This window comes from Cupressus sempervirens, chromosome 11 (genome assembly GCF_028749045.1).
Source record: "Cupressus sempervirens isolate cs-2001-9-10 chromosome 11, ASM2874904v1, whole genome shotgun sequence".
NCBI lineage: Eukaryota > Viridiplantae > Streptophyta > Pinopsida > Cupressales > Cupressaceae > Cupressus > Cupressus sempervirens.
In genome coordinates, this window is record NC_143128.1 from 659,468,175 (window position 1) to 659,481,788 (window position 13,614).

Genomic DNA, 13,614 nt, shown 5'->3' on the forward strand with positions numbered 1-13,614 from the left:
TTTTGTTTTTATAATCTATTTCATCATCTTTGTATGAAGATCAGAGAATTGCAAGAATGTTATAAGGATTGAGTTGCTGAGTTGAAATGAGAATATGACCTTCATTGTTAATCTCTTCTTCAATAGCCGCCAATTCTTTTAGGAAGTACAAAGGTTCTTCTTTACAATCCGGTTCTTGATAAGATAATATGTGATAAGGTTGATTATGTTCTTTAAGATGCTAGGTGCTCTGATCGCGACCACCTTTTGTTAGAGTAATTATTTTATTGTTTCCATGACCTTGTAGTCCACATGCTGGTTATTTTGTTGTTCCCATGACCTTGTTCCTATACCCACAATTTTGGCGACTACACTTCTTATGCCAAGAGATATAACTACAATGACAGGGAGTGGGTGGTATGACTGTGTTCACAACCACCTTTTTTGATGGCATATAACAAAGTTAAATCTCTAGTAGGTGGCTATTGAATCTCAAAATATAGAAACTATGATTGCCTTTTTAAAACAATGATAGTTTTAATAATTGATATAATTATAGTATTTGAATGTACACATTCAAAGCATTGTATATAGAAATTATAATTATAATTTATAATATGCTTTTTGAAGTCAAGGAATCTATTGGGCTTCTCTCCTATAGCTCAAACATATAATGTAGGAGCATCTTGGGTTTGCTCGGTGGCTACTTTGGAGTTCATGGGAGGAGGCTTGCTAGTTGCTTTGGAGGGTGCTTGGACTGATACTCGGTTGAAGAAGAGGTGTTCGGTAGAGGTTACTCGGTCATCTCTTGGCAGTTCTTCGTTGAGAACTCGGTAGATCAATGGACTCAGCGATCCTAGAGGTACTTGGTTGTCGAAGGAGCTCCACATAGCTTGGGCACTTGGTTGTCAAAGGTCGTCAAAGGTACTCGATGATGCTCGAAGAAATCGACACACTGGGAGTTCGGTGAAGCTTGGTTACAATGTTGCTTGAGTTGCTCGATCTTTGAAGGAGTTTGGTTGCTAGAGGTACTCGGTCACCAAAGAAGTAGAACTCGACATATACTGGGGAGCTCGACTTATACTGCATGGTTCAGTTGCTGTGTTGACTGAGTGACTCAGTCAATGAAGGGGCTTAGTTATGCTTGGAGGATTTGCAGATACTCGGCATGGTTTTTCTGATGCTCGGATTGGTCTTGGTTCTGTGTTAACCAATTTGTTTATGGGTCGACTTGAGCATTTAATTTGGGTTGTAGGTATTTAATATTGCAACCGACTTGTTGCTTGCTTGGGCATTTAATGTAAGGGTTTATTTTAATTTGTAATTGCTAGGCTGACTTGTGGCTTAGTTGGGTATAAGTAAGGGGTCTTGTGGAGTCTTAAGGCATTCATTGGAGTGGAGTGAATCATTATGATGGAGTGTGTGAAATTCAGTTCATAGTGGGAACAACAGAGTAGTTGAAGGGCGAGTTTGTGAGTAGAGCTAGTAGCTAAGGCTTGGGAAACAAGGAGATTGCTTGGTGGGCTTGCGAGCACAAGTTTAGATCTTCCTTAGAGGTTTCTACCAGAGTCTGGATCTGGACATAGCTTGGGTTTGGGTTGAATTTTGAGGGATCTTGCATAACCGTTTTATTGTAATTGCTATTGTATTTGGACATAATTGGGAAGGCCTTATAGCTTGGCACATTGAATGTAAATAGTTATTTTATGAATAAAGTGTTGTGAATTGGTATCAAATCTTGCATTCTTGTGTTGTTTCCATTGTGTGGTTATTTGTTGGGGGTATCTCCTTTGGGGATTCTCCTGCCTTGCACTGCATCAGATGGTGTCAAAGCGAAGGTTGTTCCTGAGCGTGTAGACAGATTGCTGAAGTTGAGGCAGTTTGCACCAGGACCTTGAGTTGGGAGAAGTTGATCTGGTGGTGGATTATTCTTTCTGGAGTCTTAGATAAATTGGTTGTGAGGTGGCAAATCGTGGTTCTAACTTACAATTGCAGAGGACTTACAGATGGATCGATGGATGCAAAGATGGAAGGTTGATCTTGTTGGAGCATGATCACAGAGAGTTTGTGTGATGTGTATTGCAGATCTGTTTTCTAGGACTTGCGATTTGTTCTTGGTTGGTCATGCGAGGTGGCGGGTTGCGATCTGACTTGCAAACAACTCGATGTTGTCACAAGGAGCGTGGCAAGGATTTGTTGCAGAGGGTTTGTGAAGATCTTGGAAGATGTCTCTAGAAGATTTGACCCAAGGATGATTGCAAAACTCCATGATGTGGTGGAGAAGAGGCTTTTTGAGATGTCTGTTCAGTTGGAAGCTAGTTTGGTTGATCGAGTTAAGGACGGGATGGTTGAGTTGCATATATGTTTGTGGAGCTAGAGTCTACTGATCTGGAAGAGAGTTGTCTAGCTGGTTAAAAGACTTGTCTGTGAGAGAAGATGGCATAACAAGGTTGCAGAGGAGGTAACAAAGGTATGTGAGGTTGGTTTTGATCAGTTTGTGAAGTCTAATGTGAAACTTGCAGAGTAATCGGTCGTTGTTGCTGAAATGCCTAAGCTTATTGGGGAGATTCCTAATCTTGTTGATGCTGAGGTTGATGCTTGGTCAATGAAGGGGCTCGGTTATGCTTGGAGGATTTGCTGATACTCGGTGTGGTTTCATTGATGCTCGGTTTGGTCTTGGTTTTGTGTTAACTGAGTTGTTTGTGGGCCGACTTGAGCATTTAATTTGGTTTGTAGGTATTTAATGTGTTGCAACCGACTTGTGGCTTGCATGGGCATTTAATGTAAGGGTTTATTTTAAATTGTAATTGCTAGGCCGACTTGTGGGTTAGTTGGGTATAAGTGAGGGGGTCTTGTGGAGTCTTAAGGCATTCACTGGAGTGGAGTGAATCATTATGATGGAGCATGTGAAATTCAGTTCAGAGTGTGAACTATAGAGTAGTTGAAGGGCGAGTTTTCTTGAGTATGTATCGAATGTTGAATGTGAGGCAATTTACAATACGATTGTGGCGGAGTTGAGAGTTTGTGAACCGAGAGGCTTGGGAAACAAGCAGATTTCTTGGTGGGCTTGCGAGCACAAGTTTAGATCTTCTTTAGAGGTTTCTACCAGAGTGTGGATTTGGACTAGCTTGGGTTTGGGTTGGATCTTGCAAAACTGTTTTATTGTAATTGCTATTGTATTTGGCCGTAATTGGGAAGGCCTTCCAACCTGACACATTGCATGCAAACATTTATTTTATGAATAAAGTGTTATGAATTGGTATCAGATCTTGCATTGTTGTGTTGTTTCCACTGTGTGGTTATTTGCTGGGGACTAGGACATCTCCTTTGGGGATTCTCCTACCTCACACTGTATCACATTAAAATAGTTTGAGAAGAAACATTCTCATTACAATTCAAGCTGTTTTACTATGAATTACAAACCTCTTTGAGATGAATTGACCAAAGCAAGAAAGTAAATTTTGCACCAACACAATATGCCACTTGGAGAAAATTTTACATTTGGAACTATTTCCTAATCTTCAATTCCTTTATTTAGTGAAGCATGCTACTAATGCACTTGTACATCTTCCCAAGAATATGAGTATGTACATCCTCCTTAGAACACGAATATTCAAATCCTTAAGTTATATGAGGGCGAAAACAGGTTGTATGGATATGACTTATTTCACATTCCACCGAAAAGGTACCAGTAGCCAATATTTCCTTCTCCCTCTTCCCTTTTTGGCTTCTTCCACTTGTATTCTATTCATGTGTCACTATCATAAGTTGCATTTGTCTTCGTAATTTAAGCATCCTTTGTAGTAGAATGAAATTAAAACATGGATCAAAAATTGAGTCTCAACTATTTTGAAGAATGCCTTCTTTGTAAAGGTCCAAAACAATAGTAATGACGTGTGGTTGTTGCAAACCAACATTTGTCCTCCTTTCCATCTACCTGCACTTGTTTTATCCTCTTATTTCCAATGTATTTGAGTGCATAATTTGTACCATACATGCAACAAGTGGTTTAGTAGATGTATTTGATGTAGATAATACTATCTACCTACTATCTTGAAGGCTTATGCTGCATTAGTAAGCATGTGTGTTGCGTTTTCAACCTCCTCAACTATTCTCCTAGGATCTAAAATTGAATCTCAACACCTGTGTGTTTCTTAAGCATTAGGAGGCAAGGTCCATCAATGCATTTAACCATGATTTTGATGAGCAGGTGGTCTAATATTCATCGACTCTTTCATTATTATGTTTGAGATATTTATTTTATCCATTTTTCTGTAACCTTGATGAATGGGTTAGCATCAGAATAACTTTTATATTTCTTCTAAGAGAATATTTTTCAAATTAGTCCTACTAGGGCCCACGTGGGTGTTGTCTAGCATTCATCCGACCATCCATGATTAGCTGCAGCCATATATTATCCATTTTGCCTTCTATGTCAATAGGTTTACTTTAGAATTCTTCTTTTCAAGAAAATGGTTCTCAAGCTAGGTAAGCTAGGTACCACATAATTCAAGATCATCTTTACTTCCCTTGTTGACAAGCCTTTTTTTTTAAAAGGAGATTGAGCAACATAGAAGGAACTATCATTACCAAAATAGAAATTGGTATCTACCTCATCTTTGCAACCTTCCTTGTCATCATGTTTAACATGTGTAATTAGGCCTAGTGATGATGAACCTATGGCTAATATTTCCCCTTTGGTTCATTTCACTCACCTCAAAAGAGGGAGATGCAGGTTGTCTACCTGAACCTTGTGGTACACACAACAAAGCCCCTCGCAAATAATCTTAATACCCTCACTCTTCTCCTTAATCATGTCTATTCATCAAGACAAAAAAAAAATCCCCAGTAACGTGTCCAGTTGGTAAACAGATTTGTCATTCTAGAATTTAAGTGACTCGCCCTATGGAAAATGACAAATGTCTTAAAAGTTGGAGGCAATGAAATATAAATCTTCTTCTATGTTTGAGAGAGGCAGGTCCCTTGTATGATGTTTTTTTTGGAATTTTATTTACTTTGAACTTGAGACTACAAAAAGGAGAAAATATAAAGCCAAAGGAAAATAATCATCATGAAACCTACTGGCATACATAGGGATACAAAACAGGAATGCAAAAATGATAACAAGCACAGAGGGGATTTTTACGATAAAGGTCATTTTGATATGTAATGACAATGAAAGAAGGGTGACAAATATTAACCGAGGAAAAGATGGGTAGCCTTGACACTTTGAACAGACAAGAATTAGTAATAATATAGATCATCCAAAACATATGATTCCAATGTTTCCTTCATTCTTCGTGAAATTATAGAAATTCCTAAATAATTATGTATAAAGTGTGAACATAAAAGTTCTCCAAATTTCTCTAGAAAAATGTCTGTTATTTCCCTTCTTTAAAACTCTTCCTCTCTACATTGCAAATGGCCTTGTGTTTATAGGCTTCATAGGATAACTAGCTAGTAAGTAACTTGATGACCGTACCCAACTAGCTTTAAGAAATAAAGATTATCTGGTTAGGATTTCCATCATTTTTACACAAGCGAGGCTCATTCGCTAGCTTCAAGCTACGGTAAGTGACATAATTTCAAAAAAGGCAAGTCAAAATGGTTTTCATGAAAGAGAGAACAGATATTTATCTTGTCCAACTGGAAATGTGTGTTCTTGTAATCATGAATAACTTGGTCTGTGAGGAAACTGAACTTTCCTTCTGTTTGGTTATATGTCTCCACATATTGTTTGTGTACTTTCAGAGTACTTCTAACATGATGTGTTGTTTTGTTCTTTTAAAATGTTTTCTCATGTAGCATCAAAATAAATATGCTCGCTTTGGTTGTCACTTTTCATATTTGAAATAATATGCATTTTCAAGTTACCCTCCACATGAATTATTTTCCCCTTTGCAAAAGCATCTGTTTAATTACCTAATTCAGAATCCGATAGGCTCACCATAATCTCCATGTTGTAATGCACTACAGTTTGACCATATAATACATAAAAAAGATCTAAAATGCTTCATAATTGAATGGTGTTCACATTTAGATGTCCCATACAAATTGTATTTATCAATCACATGTTGGTAAGAAGATTGCTGATAAGGTTCCGTAGTATTTTGTAAGGCCAAGCTTTTTGTATTTATTAAACTCATATGTCCATACTCTGACATGACATATTTGACGTTTACATCATGAATGAGGTTTGCAGTACACAAAGTGCTTCCTAGCTGTGCAAGATTAGACATCCAAACTGATTTACAAAAGGAGGTCTGTTGGTTGTATTTGGAGTATGATTGGTATCAAATGTATTTGTTAAAAATAAAAAGGGACCATAACACCAGTGAGACTAAGAATATATATACTGTAGTCCTCATTACACCATGCTTGAATTCAACACTTGGTCCCTTTGCAATGAAAACTGCTGTACATTCTGCCATCAAAAGTTGACTCATTGTCTGGTTTTCATTTAATTCATAGGCCTATTATTTTGGTCTTTACAAAACGATTGTCAATTCAGTGCAGTTAGATTATGATTGCATTTGGTTTTACTGTTAGTTCTGTTATCATGCTGATGCTTTTTTCTGCATAACAAATAACTTAATAAGCATTCCAGTTTTGTGCAGTTCTAGTTTAATGATCACAACAAATTATGTTTCATACATTGCTTCATTCTCCTCAAAGATTAAAATTTGTGTTCTCAAATGTTAATCTACTTGCCATTTTTTGAAGAAACACATTGTGGTGGTTTATAGGTGGTACAAATTGATTCAGAAGCCATTTGAGGAGGGCGATGAACGTGGATTGAAGCTTGTTCAAGCTATCTTGCAACCATTAATGTTGCGGAGGACAAAAGATAGTACTGACAAGGATGGCAGGTGTATTTTTAGTGATCATTTTGTTTCCCTGAAATTCTGAATCTCGTTTGACTTTTGAGTGATTGCTGATGCCTTGTATCATGTTCTTTCCTGTGTATCCAGACCTATCATTGTTCTTCCTCCAGCCAGTGTCCAAGTAGTCTATTGTGAGCTTACAGAATCTGAGAAAGATTTCTATGGGGCCTTATTTAAAAGATCTAAGGTCGGTTACACTGACATTTTTAAATCTCTGAAAACCTAGCCACAATTTCCCATATTCACCTAGTTAGTGTAAACTTGTAACATCCATTATAACATTTGGAGTGTACTTGCTTTGCAGGTCAAGTTTGACCAGTTTGTGGAACAGGGCAGAGTTCTCCACAATTATGCTTCTATTTTGGAGCTACTTTTGAGGTTACGCCAATGTTGTGACCATCCTTTTCTTGTTATGAGGTGGGTTTATAATTTAAAGTGCCTTGTACACAAATTATGGACATGTGTAATGCATATTAAGATGCTGAGTGCCTTCCTTTTGATTTGAATTACTTAGTTTGTAAGTAGTAGAGTATTCTAGAAAGATCTCTTTAACAGGAAGGTTATTTGTTTTTGATCGATATCATAGGCCTAGTTATTTGCATTTCTGACAACTAAAGAGAAATAACACTAATACAGGCAAGTTGCATCAATCTTTCAAACTCGAAGGAAAAATTGGTTTCATATATAATTTTAAATGATAAAGGTAAAAAGCACAGACCATTTTTGTTTGTACCATCTACATAAATGAAAATACAAGCGTAAAAACACACGATATAACATTGTGAGTTTAATAGATTCAAGTTTCATTTTTTCATTCCAAGTGGGAGTGACAAGTACTGGCTACAAGTACGTAAACTATTTTTTTGACTGTTAAATGGCAGCCTTTTAAGCTGTGAAACACACCATAAATTCAAACCCACAAGCACACCAGCCCAATGTAGGCAGAGGGCTTGCAAGTACAATGGACTAGTGGGGGTTTGAAGTTTTGAACCTTGGTGGTAGCCTCCTCAACAAAGTGTTAGAAGTTAGAACTGCTACTCTAAATGAGTCACCTGCCAGTATATAAGCTATTTTTTAAGTTAGCGTGAAAATTTTGATTTGTTTGAAATCTCGTATGCTACAATCATCTGCCCTCTACAATATTTCTTCAGATGAAAGTAGCTAAGTTTGAGAATTAAAGCTTCAACTTATCTGAAGTGTTCAATGAGCTGAGATGAGTTAACAAACGTTGAGTTGCAGTAGCAGGATCTCACACAAAGATTTCAGATCTATAAAAAGGCAAGAGACTCTCTGTAGGTAGAGTAGGTATAAGAAAGAAATTTTGAGTTGACAAATAAATGCTTCATCGATTAGATTTATTTTGTGAACATTTAGCATCCACATCACAATATTGTTTGTGTCTGACATAGCTACATAATGGAAGAACCTTATAGTAAAACATCCTCAGGGATTTTATATAAATGTAGTGCATTACTCATTTATTGTCTTGAAAGTTCTTGGTAAAAGATATCTGATGACTCCTTTATTGCCATCAGCCGTGGTGATACACAAGAGTATTCTGATCTGGATAAGCTTGCAAAACGTTTTCTTAAAGGAGGTCAGCAGGCTGAAAATGGGGAATCCAAATCTGCACTTTCTAAGGCTTATATTCAAGAGGTGGTTGAAGAAATTCGTAAAGGGGAAAAGGCTGAGTGTCCAATTTGCCTTGAAGCTGTTGAAGATGCAGTCCTCACTCCGTGTGCACACTGCATGTGTCGTGAATGTCTTCTTGCAAGCTGGCGCAGCACTATGAGTGGGTCTTGCCCTATATGTAGGTATTGTCTTCCTGACATCATATTTTTATATTTTCACATTTGACCAATTTTATCTGGAAATGTTAAATTTATGTAAAAATGGTATAATTGATTTTAGATTACACAACACTATGAAATGGTCTTGTCCAATGCATAGGTTTTATTCTCACTGTTGGTTTTCCTCTTGTATATGTTACTTCTAAGTTCTGGCTCCTATCTAATTGTGTGGTGTATGCAAAGAGCTACAAATGAGATCTAAATGTTTATGTTGTGTATATCTTCTATTACTTTCAGGAAAGCATTAACTAGGCACGATCTTATCACGGCGCCCAGAGAAAGTAGATTCCATGTAGACGTTGAAAAAAATTGGACAGAGTCATCAAAAATTTCGGCTCTGCTAGGATATCTGGAAGACCTTAGACCATTGGGATCTAAGAGCATTGTCTTTAGCCAGTGGACAGCCTTTTTAGACTTGTTGCAAATACCTCTTTACAGGTACTTCATTCTTTCCCACTTAAAACAATTTCATGCAATATTTTCTGTAAAATATGATTTGACCATTGGTCATACACCATGGCAACTGGCTGGATATTTCATATTTGTTAGGAGTAGCTTTTCTTCAATACCCAGTTTATGAATAGCTTTTTCAAATGCAGATCAAATAAGTTGGAAGAGTTCTACAAGAGGTTTTGCTTATTATTAGTAATTCCTGTTCCTTTGTGGATATTTTTGACTTATGAAGTGAACATTGTGTAGAGATTGTTAACCCTGAAAATTTTGTCATTTTTTATAGTTATTGGAGTTATCAGGTAATGGCAAGATCTTACTTCCACACATCCTTAGTGCAAATATTAATTCCAAATGGGATTGCAAGATATTTCACTGTATTATATTATAGTGTCTTTTTTGGCCTAGGACGTAGCCCATGGTTTAGTTAATATCAGTCAAGTGGAATTCAATTTTGTGTTAACTACTTTGGCATCTGAAAGAACTTAAGATGCCTCCAGGGCCTCAAAACTTCCTGCTGTGAAATGAGGCACTGACAAACATAGCCAAGTAATTTATAAATAGACTTAGCTCATTTCCGGAATTTGTAAATTCATAAAATAGTTGACTTGGAAGATAAGTGGGAAGATGCATTTTCTGTGTTTGGTTGTAAGAATTGGAATTGGAATAAGTTTCCTGTATTTCAATTAAAAAATTGATTCCGACCTTAAACCTAGTTTCAAGTTCTTTAGCTTTAGGTGAATGTTAATTGTCTATTGATTATGCCTTTCAGACTAATCTGTGCCCTGATTTACAAGAGCTTGCAGCCAAACCTCAGATCTTAATCACACAATCTGAGGTGGTATATAAATGTTAATGGTTAACCGTCCATTTGTTATGCCTCGACTCACACCTGGCTGACAGCCAACCTTAGTTCTCCGTCACAATACATAAATGCAGGCACAATTTGAATCCACCCCAAATATGGAGAGAAAAATTGAACTGACTATTTATTTTAAAAATCTGCAGCCACAGAAACACATTATACAGTGCTAATCTTTGAACAGTCCTATGAAAAAATAAAGAAATGTTAACGGGTCTTAAAGAGGAATCTGGCCTACAGAGATTCACTACCTTTCATGTGATACTGAGTAGTAGTACCTTTGAAATGATATTTTAGAAAACTGCTGATTAATTTCAGTTTGTGCTGAATAGCAACCTGGACTGAAAATGATGTCTCGTATTCCCGGGGTATAACGAGATGTATTCTTCTTTACCATAGTCTGCACTAATCATTGGTAGAATAGCTAATACCCAGATTGAGAAAACCATGGACAGGCACAAAGAACGTTATTCTAAAAAGTGGCCTATAACCAGGTGGAGAAAACAAAGAAACTTATACTCTATCATTCAAAGAAACTGTATCAATGCTCTCGATGAGGGTTTTGTCATAAAATGCGTCCAGCAATTTTCAGTGAGAATAATGTCTATTCATGTGGTAGTCTAGGAAGGCAAGCAGACCTGACAACCCATCAAATTGAGGTTACAAAAAAGTGGAATTGGAATTTGCTTTTTTAGTTCCACCTTTTTGGAGGGAAAAGTGGTATACCCATTTTGGGCTAAAAGCAGTACTCCGGAATTCTATTTCCACTTTTACATTTTACAAACGCATGTCGAATTTGAGAATGCAGCTATTTAGATTTTCCAATTCCTGCTCAATTCCTGCTACCAAATGGGGCATAAGTGTTTATGGGTTATTAAATTATTCTCATCTGTGTTTCTAATCTATGTAAGATTGCATTAGACTCTAGACTGAGATATTTCTCTGATTGTTGCTTTTGAATTACAGTTGTACTGTTCCTCTTTTTTGTATTTTTTATTTGAGGTACTCAATGAGCTTAATCATTAATTTTGAACCCTTTTTCAACTTTTCAGCAGTGTTGACAATAACTAGGCCACTTGCATCAATTTCCTCCCTTTTGTTGATGCAAGTTTTATGCCACTGCAACATGTAGAACTGAATACTTACTATTCCGGGACCGAACACCAGACCTCCAACTCTCTTTTGAATAAGGATGCTCATATGCTAAACAATGTACATTAATTTTGTGATCAAATGAGACAACCTCAAGGATCCTTCTTATTGTGGACTTTCACTTAGTTACAATGATGTTATTATAAAGGGACATACACTATTCATTTAATGGATATCAACTTGACTTTAACTTACTTCCAATGTACAAAGTATTAGAAACTACTAAGGGAAAGGGTTTAAACTTTAAGAAGCTAATCCACTCTTAGGACGCAAGAAATGGTGGATGTGTTTGTGATTCTACTAGATCTAGTTTAGGAGAAAGGGTTTAAAAAGCTAATCTACTCCTAGAATGCAAGAAATTGTGAATGTCTTTGTGACTCTACTAGACTTAGTTTAGCCATCGACATCAACCAAGCTAGTGCAATATCGTTAGTTAAATGTAAGATGTTCAAACTACCACCATTCCATTAACCTCACCCATCGATGTATATCAATGTGCAAGCAATAATTGAAGTTAAGTTCATTAATATGCCATTCGACGATGTAAAGCAAACTTACAATCAACAAATAGCTAGTGGTTTGGTCTAAGTGAGTTTACCAAAGGTGCATCCAAAATATCATCCATTCAACTACTTCTACATGGAATAAAATCTACTTTAAGGGAGGAAATGTAGAAACCATGCAATACTATAAAGCAACACATTTAATCCACCATGAAGACCAATAATATATAAATAATTACTCAGATAAATTTATAGCAACAATTTCAACAAGTCTCCTCTTCTACTCGAAAACGAATCTTAAGTCTCCTCTCACAATCTCCTAACCACTTGAGTTACAAATGAGGAGGCTTTGGCCTTTTATAGTTGTTCAATTACTGTGAAGGACCAAGACTGATTCAAGATGAAAGGCTAGGATTGATTAATTACAAACCCTAATTAGGGTTGCATGAATGCATGACCTTGCAGACCAATAAAAAAATTACAATGCTTTTGAGAGCCAATGAGAAAATAGATAAGGTATAGACACTAGATGCCTGCCATAAATACACTTAGTGTAGTATGATTGAATGTGCTTGAACATGTGTAATTGGAGCCTTCTAATTGGGTGATGACGAGTGGGAAAACATCTCATAGATTTGATTGTTTCTTTCATGATGAGGAAATTTCTCTTGATAGTCAACATTATCAAGCCATCAATTGTGATGGCATATTCCCAAATTGCTTCATCTTATAAGATATCTTCTCATTGCCACAATTTTGAACTTGTTTGTACACACAAACTTGATGCCCCTTTCGATGCCTTGATTTTGATCCTCTTCAAGTGATGCTGTTTTTCATATAGCTGGATCTTTCAAAGTGAACTTGGATTTCCAGAAGAAATTCAAGTTTTTGACAATTTTTTTTGCTTGTTGGCTTGTGAATTTGTTCTTTATCACTGTCCTTTGTTTTGAACCCCATTTTGATCTCATTACTTTCAACTTTGAGCATCATCTTTCTTGTCCTTTAGCATCTTCACCTATTCTTTCTGATCTCAAACCACTTCCTTGTTTGAAGTCTTGAACTTGGTCTTGCCACATCTCTTTATCCTCTAAACATCTTCTTGCTCTGTATTCAGTATTTGCCTACAAAACAATTGGAATTTAATAAAGTCATTAAATGATAAGCATAAATGATATTAAGGAATTCTGAATGTCTACATGATATAAAATTGCATCTACATCAACTTTCCTCTACTAAACCAATTTGATCAAGAACTCTCAATTTTCTAAGGTCCAATTTTTCTAATTTCTACCCAGATTTCTTGTCTTGCAAATTCTAATTCTCATTTCTGTTGTTTTTAAGATCAGTTTGCTTTCCTTTTGCAAGTTTTAAGTTCTGATTTTACAAAATCAGAGATTTATCTCTTCAAACTCTTATTCCAAAATTGACCTTTATAGCAAAGTAATGAGAATCGTTGCGATTCGTCCGATTTAGATGATTCAACTTGACCCTCCCGATTTTTTCTAACTCATTGAATCACCTTGGCAGTTTTTGAGGCGTAAATCGCCGAAATCGGCAGTTTAGGTGATTTTGGGCAATTTTTGCCTAAATCGCTGAGTTATGTGCCTAATGACTTGGCAAAAAAAATTTAATTTTTTTTTTCGGTTTCTTTTTTTATGGTTGCATCTCAATTATGAGTTATGATTATTTAAATTTTTTATTGTTCGATTAGCAGATATTGGTATTTTGGAAACACATAAGATATATAGTTACAAATAACTTTGAGAATACCTTCCTCGACCGAACATACCATAACTCCAACATTCTTAGAAGATTAATTCGATCCTTAACCTCTTTCAATCATATGCAACACTTAATACCTTTCATTAGATCAGATATATGATAAATCATATTATCAATTTCTATTTACTTAAGCTACAATGTACATTTTACCT

The 13,614-nt window shown here is 36.2% G+C and overlaps 1 protein-coding gene across 3 annotated transcripts in view; it reads left to right on the plus strand.

Annotated features, from left to right (window-relative positions):
- Nucleotides 1-13,614, plus strand: part of RAD5 (DNA/RNA helicase protein) — an 81,572-nt gene that overhangs the window by 38,213 nt on the left and 29,745 nt on the right. For 2 of the 3 annotated variants that reach the window (XM_089811865.1, XM_089811866.1), the window contains exons 13-17: nt 6,726-6,848; nt 6,951-7,050; nt 7,168-7,280; nt 8,399-8,677; nt 8,951-9,151. In XM_089811865.1, coding sequence (XP_089667991.1) covers nt 6,726-6,848; nt 6,951-7,050; nt 7,168-7,280; nt 8,399-8,677; nt 8,951-9,151 — 816 coding nt within the window. The remainder of the gene's footprint in view (nt 1-6,725; nt 6,849-6,950; nt 7,051-7,167; nt 7,281-8,398; nt 8,678-8,950; nt 9,152-13,614) is intronic. The other variant, XR_016359262.1, reaches the window with a different exon arrangement.